The sequence below is a fragment of the Sander vitreus genome, chromosome 17, assembly GCF_031162955.1.
Source record: "Sander vitreus isolate 19-12246 chromosome 17, sanVit1, whole genome shotgun sequence".
NCBI classification, from domain to species: Eukaryota; Metazoa; Chordata; class Actinopteri; order Perciformes; family Percidae; genus Sander; species Sander vitreus.
In genome coordinates, this window is record NC_135871.1 from 9,183,840 (window position 1) to 9,196,846 (window position 13,007).

The following is a 13,007-nucleotide window of genomic DNA, read 5'->3' on the forward strand; positions in this document are numbered from 1 at the left end:
CTCAATACACGATCTTTGTGATTTCACTTATCAGCGAGGAAACTTCAAAATCTATTCGTCCACCAACTGTAAGCTGACGGTCCACCCCCTCCTCTGATGCTGCGGAGTGAAACTCCTGGCTCTCGTATCGATCATTGCACATGTCATAAAACAGAAGGAAGTGAACTGGTGCTCTCTGCTCTGAGACAGATCTTGAAACCCACAGTCGACTCTGTTAAAGCCAACATTAACGTTATGCCTATCCGGGTAGTAGTACAGGGTCCTGGACCCTGGGGATTCAGGTTGGTTGGGGGAAAGGACTTCGACCAGCCACTAACTATTTCCCGGGTAAGTGTTAGCTTCTACATTGTAACTCGGTGTATAACACACCTGGGCTTGTCACGACGAAACTTTTACCTCTCGTTGTTTCCTCTCTTCTTGACTGAGAACAGACTGTTAGCCATGTTAACAAAAGGCTAACGTTACTTCACAGAGGCTAAACTGGTAGCAATGTAATTTAGCTAACGTGAACTATTGTTAGAATGTCGGTATGTTGTGAACTATTGTTACACTGTTGGTATTTTGGGCTATACTTTCAGCTAGCGTTACTGACAATAATGACTTTTCCAGTGTAAAACTACATTTCCCTGTTTCATTTCATGTTATTTGAGATGCCCTTTTTCCTTCGATTAATATGCAACTGTAAGTCACGTTAACGTTAACTGTATTGGTTGAACAAAAAAGTGGTCGAAATATCATGTCTGCAGAATGTCTTATGTACTTGGGCTGTCGTCATATTTAACTTCAAGTTAAAAGCGTAATGTGGAGGGGACAATTCGATTTTATTACTTTATAACAGCATGGTGTACATAAATGCAAAGCGCTCCTGTGACAGTAATGGATCAGAATATGACCCTCCACTGTGTACTTTGCCTGAGTGGCGGCTGCTGTTCCTGTTGTTCCAGTGGTCGCTCCACTCCACCCATGGAAAAGTGATTAGGAATTCCTGTTTTTTTCTGCTTCAAGCCTTTATCTGCCATAGAGTGTCTGCCCTCGAGGCAGCTCTAGCTTGGGTCGCTGACTGAAAACACCTCTCTGCAAGTGGCTTTGCCGGTGTTTACTGAACAATGAAATGTGTGTTAAGGTCCTTGAAGATCAGAGTGTAACAATATAGCAGTAGATTTAAGCTCTGGTTAGAAAAGAAGTTGAATAATATCTGTAAATCAAAGGTGTGTTTCCCACATATTCGTGATTCAAGTTAGTTTGTGTGTAAGTGGTGTTTACTTTTTAAAGAATCTTTTCAGAAATAGATTTTTTGAAGACTGTAAAGGTACAAATACCTTAAAACCTTATAATCCAAGCTCGCACATATGCCAAAAAAAGTGTCTTATCAGTTATGTCTCCTGTGTTGTAGGTCACCCCTGGGAGTAAAGCTGCCCAGGCCAACCTGTCCATAGGAGACATGATCTTGGCTATCGACGGGGAACCGACAGAGCACATGACTCACTTGGAAGCGCAGAACAAGATCAAGGGATGCATAGAGGAAATGGTGCTCTCCGTAGACAGGTAGGTTGTAGCAACATGTGCCAGTCTGATCTGCATAGCCGCGGGCCTGAAAAACACTGAGTAATATGAGACAGCTCAGCTGCAGTCCAGGTGTTGGCAGTGACGTGGTGTTGATTCATGGTTTTTTTAAAGTCTCTCGTTTTAACGAAATCTTTTAGTTTGAGAAGTGTGTATGCAAAGCTACGTTATAATTCTGTGTTGTGTCAGTGCAATACATCATAACTTTCTGGTAGCTGATGATTTCAAACAGCAGGGATGTTGAAATGGACTCAACAGGCAAGTGAGAGGCCTGCACGATTCGGGGAAAAATATGAATCACGATTTTTTTTTAGCTTAGAATTGATATTACGATTCTCTGCCTCGATTTCTTTCTCACGAAGTGTAATCTTTATTGCACACATGAACCATGACAAAACAAAACAAATTGGCAGTACTAAACGCAGATTTTTTTTGGCACCTATAGCACATTGCGCATCACCACAAGCCTGTAAGCATAGAGGCTACAATGAATAAAGTAAATAAAGTACCTACTGGCCATTTAAGTACAGTAGACTACCAAAAATAGTGACATATAACACATTGAACTAAATATGGCCCTGATACAGGCTCTATCTGAACTCATTGAACATGTCTTTACATAATTAAAACATGTCAATGTCAAATGCTTTCAATAAATTCATTGAAGAGGGAAAAAAAATAAAAATCAAAGTCATTTAAGAATTAAATTGTGAACAGGGGTGAATCGAGATGGCGATTTTATAACAATTTATCGTGCAGGCCTAGAGGGAGGCATGCAGGGTTAGGTAAAATATGGAGGAAACCGGAGCAGAAGAACATACCTGCAAGGGGTCTGTTGCATTCAAAGACACAGGCATAATATCATGTTCATATGCAGCTACACAGGTCAAAAGCAAAACGGGCATGTTGTATTTAAAGCAAATGTGTGAACGATTATTTTTTTTGATGAAGGCTTCTTATCCGTCCTCTGGTCTGCAGGTCTGAAACTAAACTGTGGTCGCCACTTTCATCTGAGGAAGGGAGGACACATCCGTACAAGATGAATCTTGCATCAGAGCCAAAGGTGTGTGTGCGTGCGTGTGTGTGCTGTCTCAATATCAAAGCAAGATGAGCTTTTAAAAATGACTCTCTCATTTAGCTTGAAATCTGGAATCTTTACAGGTAGCCACATAGTTTCTGGAAGCCTGCATGCTCCTTTCCCACCGCGCCCACAAAGCCTTGTGGGTTTTTTTTTTCTTTCTTCTTTAACGATGAAGTCATTGTTTACTTCCCAACAGGAGGTTTCCTAGGAGACGGTAGTTTATCAGCCAAGCTCTGACGCAAGCCTCAGTTCCTGTCCCCGATGAGTGAAAAGTTGCGGCCAAAGTTTGAATCCATGTAGGAAACGTTGTGATGTGTGTTAGGCTCACAGATGTTGTGCATTTTTCTCACACACACACAATTCAAACGCTTCTCTGGAGTCTGTCACTTTGATGTCTCTTCACCGTTTTATTACTTTAAACCATTCTACTTTTTAGGCTTTTGGTCAATGCTAGTGTTGTCAGGTTCTTTGCTCGCAGAGACTCTGGGGTATTCTGCAATGTAATTGTCAGATGCTTGAAGCATGAGCTATATCTGGAGGCATTTCCGTGTTCCCACTGTGCTGCATGAGCTAGATTTGGCGATATTTATGTGCCCACTCTCATGGCATGCCAGTGTCATGACGTGTTGGTCTTTAAAAACAGTTAGCTATAATTAAGGCAGGATCCATAGTCATATATTATCCTGCTAAATGATGTGCGACATTGAGTCAAACTAGAAGCAGCAGTTGAAGACACATACGTTTTTGACGTTTTCAGTTGAACAACACAGTATTTTCAAGTCCCAGATTTTCAAAGTGTGCAGTTGCAACATTATTGCATTCATTTTTTTTAAAAACACTAGAGGTTGGGTGTTTTCAAATATTAAGTAATCTTCCAAACTGTCATGATATCAGTTGTGTTTGTACATGTGCAAACACAAAAAAAAAAAAACATTCAAAGTTCCAGTTCATCTGAAGGTGTCAAACGTTGTGACCACCATTGCATCAAGTTTGCGCTACGAGTGTTGCATGACAGTGTGCGAGTTATTTCACAAATCTCTGCACTCACCTTACCTTTTTGCTTGGTTACTCACGCAAAGCTGTTAACAGTATACTTTTGCATTCATTTACAGGAGGTGAAACACATAGGCTCGTCCCACAACAGAAGTGCTCTGCCGTTCTCTGGTTTTGGCTCCAAAGTGGTGACCAACCAGTACAACAGCCCATCGGGTCTCTACTCTTCAGAGAACATCAAGGACTTCAACTCGGCTGTGGACGAAGTTAAAACCATAGCCACAGCTAATGAGTCCAACAACAAGTAAGATACACCTTAGAGATGACCCCACTTTAGACCAAGTGGTCCAAGTCGAGATTTTTTAAGAAGATTGAGTCTAGACGGGCCCCAAAGCAAATGAAGACCTTAAAGTGCTCCTATTATGCTTTTTGGCCTTTTCCCTTTCCTTTTATTGTGTTATACACTACTCGCAAAAAGTCAGGGATATTCGGCTTTCGGGAGAAATTTCAGGATGAACCTAAAATCCACTATAACCTTTATAGGTGAACTTAATGTGACCGTCTCTAAACGTTTGAATGCGCATGTCCAACAGTTCAGTGTTTCAGTACTTTCTGCACAACTTGCTGTTCTCTAACAACGGGCTTAACGGCAAAATTCACAACAGGTGTTTGATCCATGAATCGACCAATAAAGTTCCTGGTTCAATTAGAATTGGTATTTAAACAGTCCTCATCATGCTGTTCACATTTTGACATCATGAGACCAAGACGACACCTAACAATTGATCAACAGTACCTCGTCATTGCGAGGCTTCAAACAGGATGTTCTCAGACAGAAGTGGCCACTGAGCTTAGAGTGTCACAGTGTGTCATCAGCAGGTTGCAACAGAGCTACAGAGAGACCGGAAGAGTCACAGAAAGGCATAGAAGTGGACGCCCATGGGCCACATCCCACACTGATGACCGCAACCGACCGAATGCCACTCAACTCCAGGCACATTTAAAGCGTAATTCTCGCCAAAATGCAACCTAGGGTCTTTTTGTGAATGTACCCGAGTCAGACTTTCTTTTTAAAAGCATATTTAGGACGGAATCGCCACTTTTAAGATTTACAGAATTTTCGTTTTTCGGTCAAATGGCCTTTTGAATGGGAGTGCTAGGGGCACTTTTATGCTAGCCTCCAAATCACTATTTTTAAAACGCTAAGAAGGCTCGACACAACGTGAAACTTTGCTCCAAGTATCACCAGGGGCTCTACACATTTAACAAAAGCATTGACAACATTGTTTGTGTACCCAGAGTTTACTAAAAAAAAACAACAACTCACCGTAGGTCTTGTTTCCGGTCATTGTGTTATAATCGATTATGGTGGGCCACTGCATCGATGCAGCATCGTCCATGTCCGCATCCCGATGCATCGATTATCTGATTCATTTCAACACCCCTACTTTAAATCAGACAGAGCAGGGCAAAGTCTAACAACATGCTCCACTCCCCTCGAGGTTGCTTAATGTTCCATGTCACACGCTTCCTATTGATGTGTTTTACTTATGTTTCACAGTCCGTTTGGTTGAAACATTATAAAGCTACTACTTTTTCTTTTAACGTTGAAGCTACTTTTTACTGTACATACTTTTAACACGAAGAAACACGTTTATTCAAAAGCCCTATTTTAAAACTTTGATTGAAGAGGTCCAATGTTTAATCCTAAAAGAAAGAATCACAATTTTGCTCTGCTTCTAACTGCTGAAATAAGTGGATTCTTAGTGTCTGATTAGTTTGCTCAGCACATACTGAGCTTGCAAGAATTAGGCCGACTCCCAAAGGCTGGGGGATACATGTCTCTACAAGTCATAGTAATGTGGATATGAGGAGGTGTTCACTCGGCTTTAGTGAGATCATTTTAGAAAATTGTGCCGCCTTTTAAGACCAGGAAAAGATGACGATTTAGCGCAATATTAAACTATATCACAATATTAAGCTATATCACAATATTAAGAGAAACAAAACTCTAGACTATATTAGACAGTCTTAGATCTCAGGCCTGTTGGGTTTTGTCCTAGTGAAAATAAGCAAGATGCACAAAGGTTTTATGATCTCTCTCTGACTTTTATCGTCATGCTCTTTATGTATCGACATCGGGAATCACGAAAGACAGTGTTTGCTGTTTGTCTCTGTCGTGGCAATTTTGTAATCCCACTCTGACAGCGAGGAACATGACCCAAATCTCTTACAGAATTGTCACACTGTTAAAGGACAATTCCGGCACAAAACTAACCTAGGGGTTAAATAACAGATGTGTACCCACTCGATCGCTCTCTGGGACATGTTTTCATGCTAATCGAATGTGGATAGGATAGTTCAGAAAGACAGTCGCGTTCTCGTATACAGGCGGCCTCCGTCTTGGGAGCTGCTGTCTTTCTAAACTATCTTTTAAATAAACTGTCTGTACACTTACAATGTTCTCAATGCTTCGGTTAACATTTAGGGACCTTCATTATGCTACCGTTGAAGTGTGGTGATATTTTGAGCCTTTTTAGTGGTATAAATAGCGATTTGTTTTTACTTTCCCTGTGCCCCGAATACTAGCGTTGTAAGCTAATCAGGGGTCAGCGCTAGCTTGTTTCAAGCTACGAACACATTCGATTAGCATGAAAACATGTCCCAGAGAGTGACAGAGTGGCTACACATCAGTTATTAACCCCTAGGTTCATTTTGCGCCGGAATTGTCCTTTAATGCTCAGAGCATGGCACACGATAGAGAGGTTGGTTAGTAATAAAAAACGCTGATGGGATGGAAGCTTACCCTGGAAATCCAGAGTTCTTGCCAGAGCACAATTTGAATTTGCTCTGCGAGTCACTCTGGCAATGAGTAATGATGCTCATTAACTATGCCCTTGTAGCCGAGCTGCACCAATCACATCGGTGTATCTGATATAGGCGGGCCAGAGACGAGCTAAACAGATGACGACTTTTTAATCTACCAGTTAGCTCCTCTGGTAGCTAAGCGTATGGGTACGCTCTGGATACGTCACCCCGTGTATTGTTGTGATTGGTTGTAGTGTTATCCAATTGCGTGCAGTGAGATTTTCAAGTGCATGCTTGGTGCCGCCCCTCGAGTTGGGCCATTTTCATTACTCAATGCCAGACCCTTACTCTTTCGGATTTGGTTCTGGATTTCCAGGCTAATAGAAGATGCTCTCTCTACCATGGCTTGGTCCTCCCCCTCTGGACTCTTTGAGTTAGTAGCTTGCATGCCTTTGTTTTCAAGACAAAGGGCTCAAAAGCTAAAGGTCAGGATCTTCGGATGACACATGGTGCCTTAGTTTATGCAATCGGGCCAAGATTTAGAAGAGTTAAAGGTCACATTGTAAAGGATTCAGCATGATCAAACAGAAGAGAAGTTAACATGATGTATGATCAAATTCCTTCCAATTTCCCTTACAGTCTCCTAAGAATGGTTTGACGTGTCTGCACCCTGTGCCTCCTGCAGACATATTGAAATGTACACACTTGCTTTTGTAGAGCTCCGTCAGATCCATCGCAGACGGGCAAGCGGCCGCCTGTCGCAGCAGATTCAGAGGTTTACAAGATGCTGCAGGAGAACCAAGAGTCTGATGAGCCTCCGCGACAGTCGGCTTCATTCAAAGTGCTTCAGGAGATCCTTGAGACAGGTACGGATTCTGCGTATTACCCACAGCTTCTCCTCAAAGAGTAATCACGCTTTACTCGTTTACAATGTATAGCTTTAGGCCACACACTTACTTTATCTGTCGCTTTTAATTGGACAAAAATTTCTTGGGGTTGTTTTTTGTTTTCGTTCCTGATGACCCACTGCTTAAAATTACGAATCCCTAATGAAAAGAAGCATTATAGATATGTGTCGACTTAGTGAAAGCTCAAAGTGTGTGTGTGTGTGCGTGTGTGCGTGTGTGTGTGTGTGTGTGTGTGTGTGTCTGATGTCTGTAGGTGACCCTGATAAACCGTCAGGGTTCAGGAGTGTGAGAGCACCCGCAACAAAGATTGGATCATCAGTGGGAAACACAGAGAAGTTACCTTCTTGTGACAAATGTGGATCCGGGATTGTGTAAGCATTTTATGATTCCTCAGTACTGTTTAACAGATGACATGTTTATCCTGCAGCACTGAGGACGTGTACCAGAGCCATTAATGGCTTCATGTGACTCCAAACCTCGAGTATCAGCCCAGATCCAGTGATCCCTGCTGCTGCTTACCACTGCTGCCTATCCCGCTTAGTGTTTTAACACTGAAAATGTCCACATTGTGTCTAAATGTTGTGATTGAACACAAAGGGCCCCAGAGTGTCGTCGTCTCTGTTTTGGAGTTTGTCTCCATCTTGTGGCTGAATTTGGTTAAGATAAAGGCAGAAAGTCCTGTTTCTGCTGTTGCTACATTAGAGGATTCCCCCCAAAACATATTTAAAACATTTTGTTAGAGTTGGCTTTACTGTTTTGGATTCAGTATCCCTTAGAATATGTGTAGTTACTTGTGACGGATGTTTTTTCAGCAGAATAATAATAATAATTAGGGAATTTTGCTCACATAAATCTAGTTAAGATCCACTTACTTGGGGTCCAATTATAGGTCCAGATGCTGTCAATGCCCATTTTTGATTATAGAATTGTTTCAAAGTGTGTGTTTTTAAAAAAGAAATATAACATAATGTGTTACAAAATACTATTTTGTCTATTTCTGTCTACTGTCTGTAATATAGGCATAAAAATGCCAAAACATTTAAGATATAAGGGCTAATGTATGTGGACACCCTGTTCACAGTTTAGTCTGTTGCATTTTGTTCATGGTTTGAGCCCCTTCGTTCCAGTTAAGAGAGATCTCAACACTACAGCATACAGTGGTGTTTTAGACAATAGTGTGCAACTTTGTGAGTTTGGGGAAGGCCCTTCCCCTGTTTCAACATGACAATGCTCCCGTGCACAAAGCCAGGTCCATAGGATAGACTGGAACACCAGCTGCGAGCTAGGCCTCATCACCCAACATCAGCGGGCGACCTCATTAGTGCTTTGGTGTCTGAATGGGAGTAAAATCCCTGCAGCCAGGTGCAGACCTGTTGTAGGAAACCTGTCCAAAAAAGAGTGGAGGCAGTTAATAGCAGCAGATTGATGATTGATGTTCAGCAATCCACATAAGGGTGGAAGGTTCTGGCATCCAAATACGTTTGGCCATGTAGTGTAGCTCCTAACCTTTTGCAGTGCACATACCATTGAAAACTGACCCAAATCATTTAAATCCAGTTCGCGAATTAGTGTCTGGATAACTAGATAATTTTGTGTTAATCAATGAATGTGATCTCTCTTCTTCAGGGGGATGGTGGTAAAGCTGAGGGACAAGTTCCGTCACCCCGAGTGCTACACCTGTACAGACTGCGACATCAACCTAAAACAGAAGGGACATTTCTTTGTGGAGGACCAGATTTATTGTGAGAAGCACGCACGCGAGCGAGTGACCCCGCCTGAGGGCTACGACGTGGTCACCGTCTTCCCCAAGTAGAGCACTCGCTAAGCTCCGCCTCGGACTGCACGCCATTTAAATAATCCAAGACATTACAACTTAGCTCATGCTACTCCTAATACTATAAAATGGTCTTCTCTCGCATTATGCTTCAGGGCAGTCACTGGTAGGCAGGACAGTAAAGAATTACATCTTTGAAAATGTTGATTTGCACATTTGACTTTGGCATCTACGAAAGGAAAACCTATGAATACAATGAGATGATGGCATTCATTTTTTTCTCTCCCTTTAAAAAAATGTTCATTTGAAAGACAGCCACTGTGTTTAAGTAATATTTGTCTTCGTACATGTTCAGTATGTTCTTTTGAATCATGGAAACAATGTTTTCTACAGTTTTATTAAATAAATAGACTTTTATGCAGCAAAAACACATTTGAATACCATTACCAAATAAATATTTTAGCTTAATCCAATTCTATTGTCATCATTGATTGTGCTTCATGGTATTTTAGTGAAACTGTGATTGTAAGATTGCTCTGCAAAAACTGTGCTACATGGTCATGAAATCGCATTCTAAAACAAAGAAACCGCCTCAAATGACAGTTAAGGCTTACTTTGTAAAGTACAGATTTTGTTTTGTGAACAGAGTTTAAGTGCTGTTTAAAGAATACATTTACAGCGAAGGTAGAACACGCTGCTGCACTGAGCTGTATGGGCAGAAGCATGTTAAGTTTCTGGCCAATTAGGATCTCAATCAGTGATGTCACTGCAAGGGTTTTGCCCCTGATTGCAGGTGGAAAACTCCTGCTCTGACACCAATGATCACTATGTGTCTGGAAGTGCAACATGCCAGAAAGTGTACCACTCATAGAGAGCAGTGCAGCAGCACTGTTCTGTTTCATGTGGCCAGCCATTCAGAGTTCCTCATAAAAACATAGTCGAGATTATGAAAAGTCAACAGTGCCAACTGTTTTTGACATACGTTTCACCACAGAATGACTTCAAATAAAAGGTAACCGGGATAACACTGGATTGATCTCTTGATGAAATCGTATACTTGGTTTGATGAGTGGAAGTGTAACAGTCTCTTGGGTCAAAGTCAGCTGAAGTCACATAACCGGACTCTGCAGATGAAACACTGGTCGGGCTGCTCAGATCAGGTGCCACCGGCAGGTATTGCGGCGTGTGTCCGTGTTGGTCGGCCATGCGCAGAGTCTCGGTCAGAGCCCAGATGTAGTTGTGGGCGAAGCGCAGAGTTTCGATCTTGGTCAGCTTGGCGTCCTCGGGCAGTGCCGGCAAGATGCTTCTCAGCGCGTCCAGAGCGGAGTTGAGGTTGTGCATCCGGGAGCGCTCTCTGTCGTTGGCCTTCATTCTGCGCCTGCCCCGCTGTCCAGACTTCTCACATCTGCTTTTGCGTTTTAGATTAGTCATTGAGGAAGCTTCATCTCCGGTAACAGTCAGTGGTTTTCGCGTCAGGCTTTCACTGGAGTCTTCTGAGGTGTCACCAGCTTCATTAACGGGGCTGCGAGCAGTCTGAGGAAACCTGTTGAGCGTCAATGAGTCTCTGGATGTGCGCAGGTGATTGGGGGCGCACGGCACTTTAGGAGACATCCTGTGAAATTGAAATAGAATAAAAACTCTGGTGCATAACACACATTTTACAAGATTTTGCAATCATGAATAACGTCTTAAATAGTAATTCAATCATGTTTTGTTTCTAAAGATTCTTCTGAACTCTCTCAACTCTTTTCAGTACGCCTCCAACATATGTGTAAGTCTTCCGCTGAGCTGAAATGATTTCACTTATTTCCAGTGCAGGTTTTCACCTCTAAATTATTAAAGTGATTAAATAGAGACATGTAACTGCACTGCTATCTAGAAAATCAAAACGGAAAAGATCAAATACCAGATTTTGAAAAGCTTCAGATGGATGGCTATATTTGCACTTACTTTGACAGGTGATGTTTGTATAAAGAGACAGCCAGTCGTCCTTGTGAATCCTCTTGTAGTTGGAGGCAGCAGACACTGTATATGTGCAGCTGACAGTGAGGGATGGATGCGCATCTCTGCTACTTTATATGGCCTTTATCTTATCTATTTGAACGGTGGACGCCTGAATCAACAGCGCCTGTCAAGTGGGCCAATCAGCTTCCAGGCAGCGCGTCCTCAACCCTCTCCCCCTTTTCTCTCTCATTTTTCGAACTGCTGTATTTCTTTGTGTATTCTTTGTAATTTTCAATCAAATACATGTGCGTGGTAGAGTGACATATATGTATGCCAGGTTAACAATAAAGCACATTTTAATTGACCTTTCCCAAAAGTCTGCCTTTAAAATCAGGGAGCATTCAGGACCACTGCTGGTTCTGAGCTGCTTCTTAGGGGATCTTATTGTAACTGTTATATATATATATATATATATATATATATATATATATATTTCTATATATATATATATATATTTCTATATATATATAAATATATATAAATATATATATATATATATTTCTATATATATATATATAAACTGTTAATTATAAAGTAATAACATCCTGTCAGTCACGCAGTCGTTACTTCATCTCACAGAGCCAATGCTGGATGTCTAGGTAGGTATTATGGGGTTTAGTGAGGACACGCTTGTTTCTAAAAAACAACGGAGAGATTATCATTCAGACCCCAAACTGGACTGCATTTTGCCATTTAGATTTCAGCCAGAGTGCATGAGCTGGAGAGTTCCAAGCATAAAAAGAAAGGTGCTAACATAAACTAAAGATATATTAAAAAATATAAATATATATGTATTCTTTTTAAACATAGAAATGATTCATCCACAACCAAGCTCTATAAGAATGACCTGGTACAGTGTTCAGCTTTATTGGAAGCTCTCAATGCCAATGTCAGTACTTTTTTGGCATCAACAATGTCTCTATGTTGATAAAGAGACTCTGGGAAGTTTTCGTATCTGTGTTGCTCAAATGTTGTGGAATAACATTAAATCCATTACTATATTTCTCTCCAGATTTATATATATATATTTTTTTTTTAATCACGAGCTGTGAGTTTGCGTTTGCAAATGTTATCAGATCTCTATCTTTAAGGACACTTGTAATACCACATTTTACGCACTCAAAATATTGGCACATGCCGTGCAGGGTACATAGTAGTCATGGTAACATGGCAAACTGGCTTCTAAAATCAACTTCAAATGCACCACAGTAGTAAAAATTCATGAACAAACAACAGCAGTTTATTATGAAGTCAGCTGTTGCGTATTTTTGATTGTGCGCATATTACATGACCTGGTGAGGTTGGCATATAAGAACTTTAAGCTGCTGCATGTTGGTCCTTACTGTACTGGTCAAATTATTTTCATTATATCTTTGTTAAGCTCCGAAAATGTGATCTATATCAACGAAAATATTAGTTTTAATACCACATATATTCGGACAAACATTTGCTTAATGCGTTAGAGCGCAAAGCTCAGGTAGTTGGACAAAGACAATTACGCATGGGGCCACCTACCATAGAGTATTTGAGAGGGTGAAACCCGTTGTGTGAACTGATAGTACAAAGGGTCTTGTTGTGTGCCACAACAATAAAAGCTCGATTTCTTCTGTAATGTGAGCCTAGATGTGCGCGCTATGACATCTCCAAAAACATGCCCACTATCGCCACAACTCGGGGGCGCATTAGATTTTATAATGTAACTCTGATTTTAGAAAGTTAAAGATTAGTAAAATGTGTCAACAACATGCAGACACGTTTCAGCTCTGGTGAGGGGGAGAGGGGGAGTGTGGCAGAGCTCAAACATGATTTACAATTGCCAACAAAGGATCACAAAAAGCTCTCCTTAACTTTCTGTCTAAATATGTGTTTTGGGAAC

The 13,007-nt window shown here is 41.3% G+C and overlaps 2 protein-coding genes across 2 annotated transcripts; one reads left to right on the top strand and one right to left on the bottom strand.

Moving 5' to 3' along the window:
- Positions 1 to 34: 34 nt before the first annotated feature.
- pdlim1 (PDZ and LIM domain 1 (elfin)) lies at positions 35 to 9,595 on the top strand. The gene is made up of 7 exons (XM_078273275.1): positions 35 to 327; positions 1,394 to 1,545; positions 2,542 to 2,626; positions 3,757 to 3,941; positions 7,163 to 7,311; positions 7,607 to 7,724; positions 8,980 to 9,595. Exons 1-7 carry the CDS (start codon positions 97 to 99, stop codon positions 9,164 to 9,166), a joined length of 1,107 nt encoding a protein of 368 aa, XP_078129401.1. The 5' UTR covers positions 35 to 96; the 3' UTR covers positions 9,167 to 9,595.
- neurog3 (neurogenin 3) lies at positions 9,355 to 10,738 on the bottom strand. Its single transcript, XM_078273728.1, has one exon. The coding sequence runs from the start codon at positions 10,736 to 10,738 to the stop codon at positions 10,082 to 10,084; it is 657 nt and encodes a 218-aa protein (XP_078129854.1). The 3' UTR covers positions 9,355 to 10,081.
- Between the last annotated feature and the right edge of the window lie 2,269 nt (positions 10,739 to 13,007).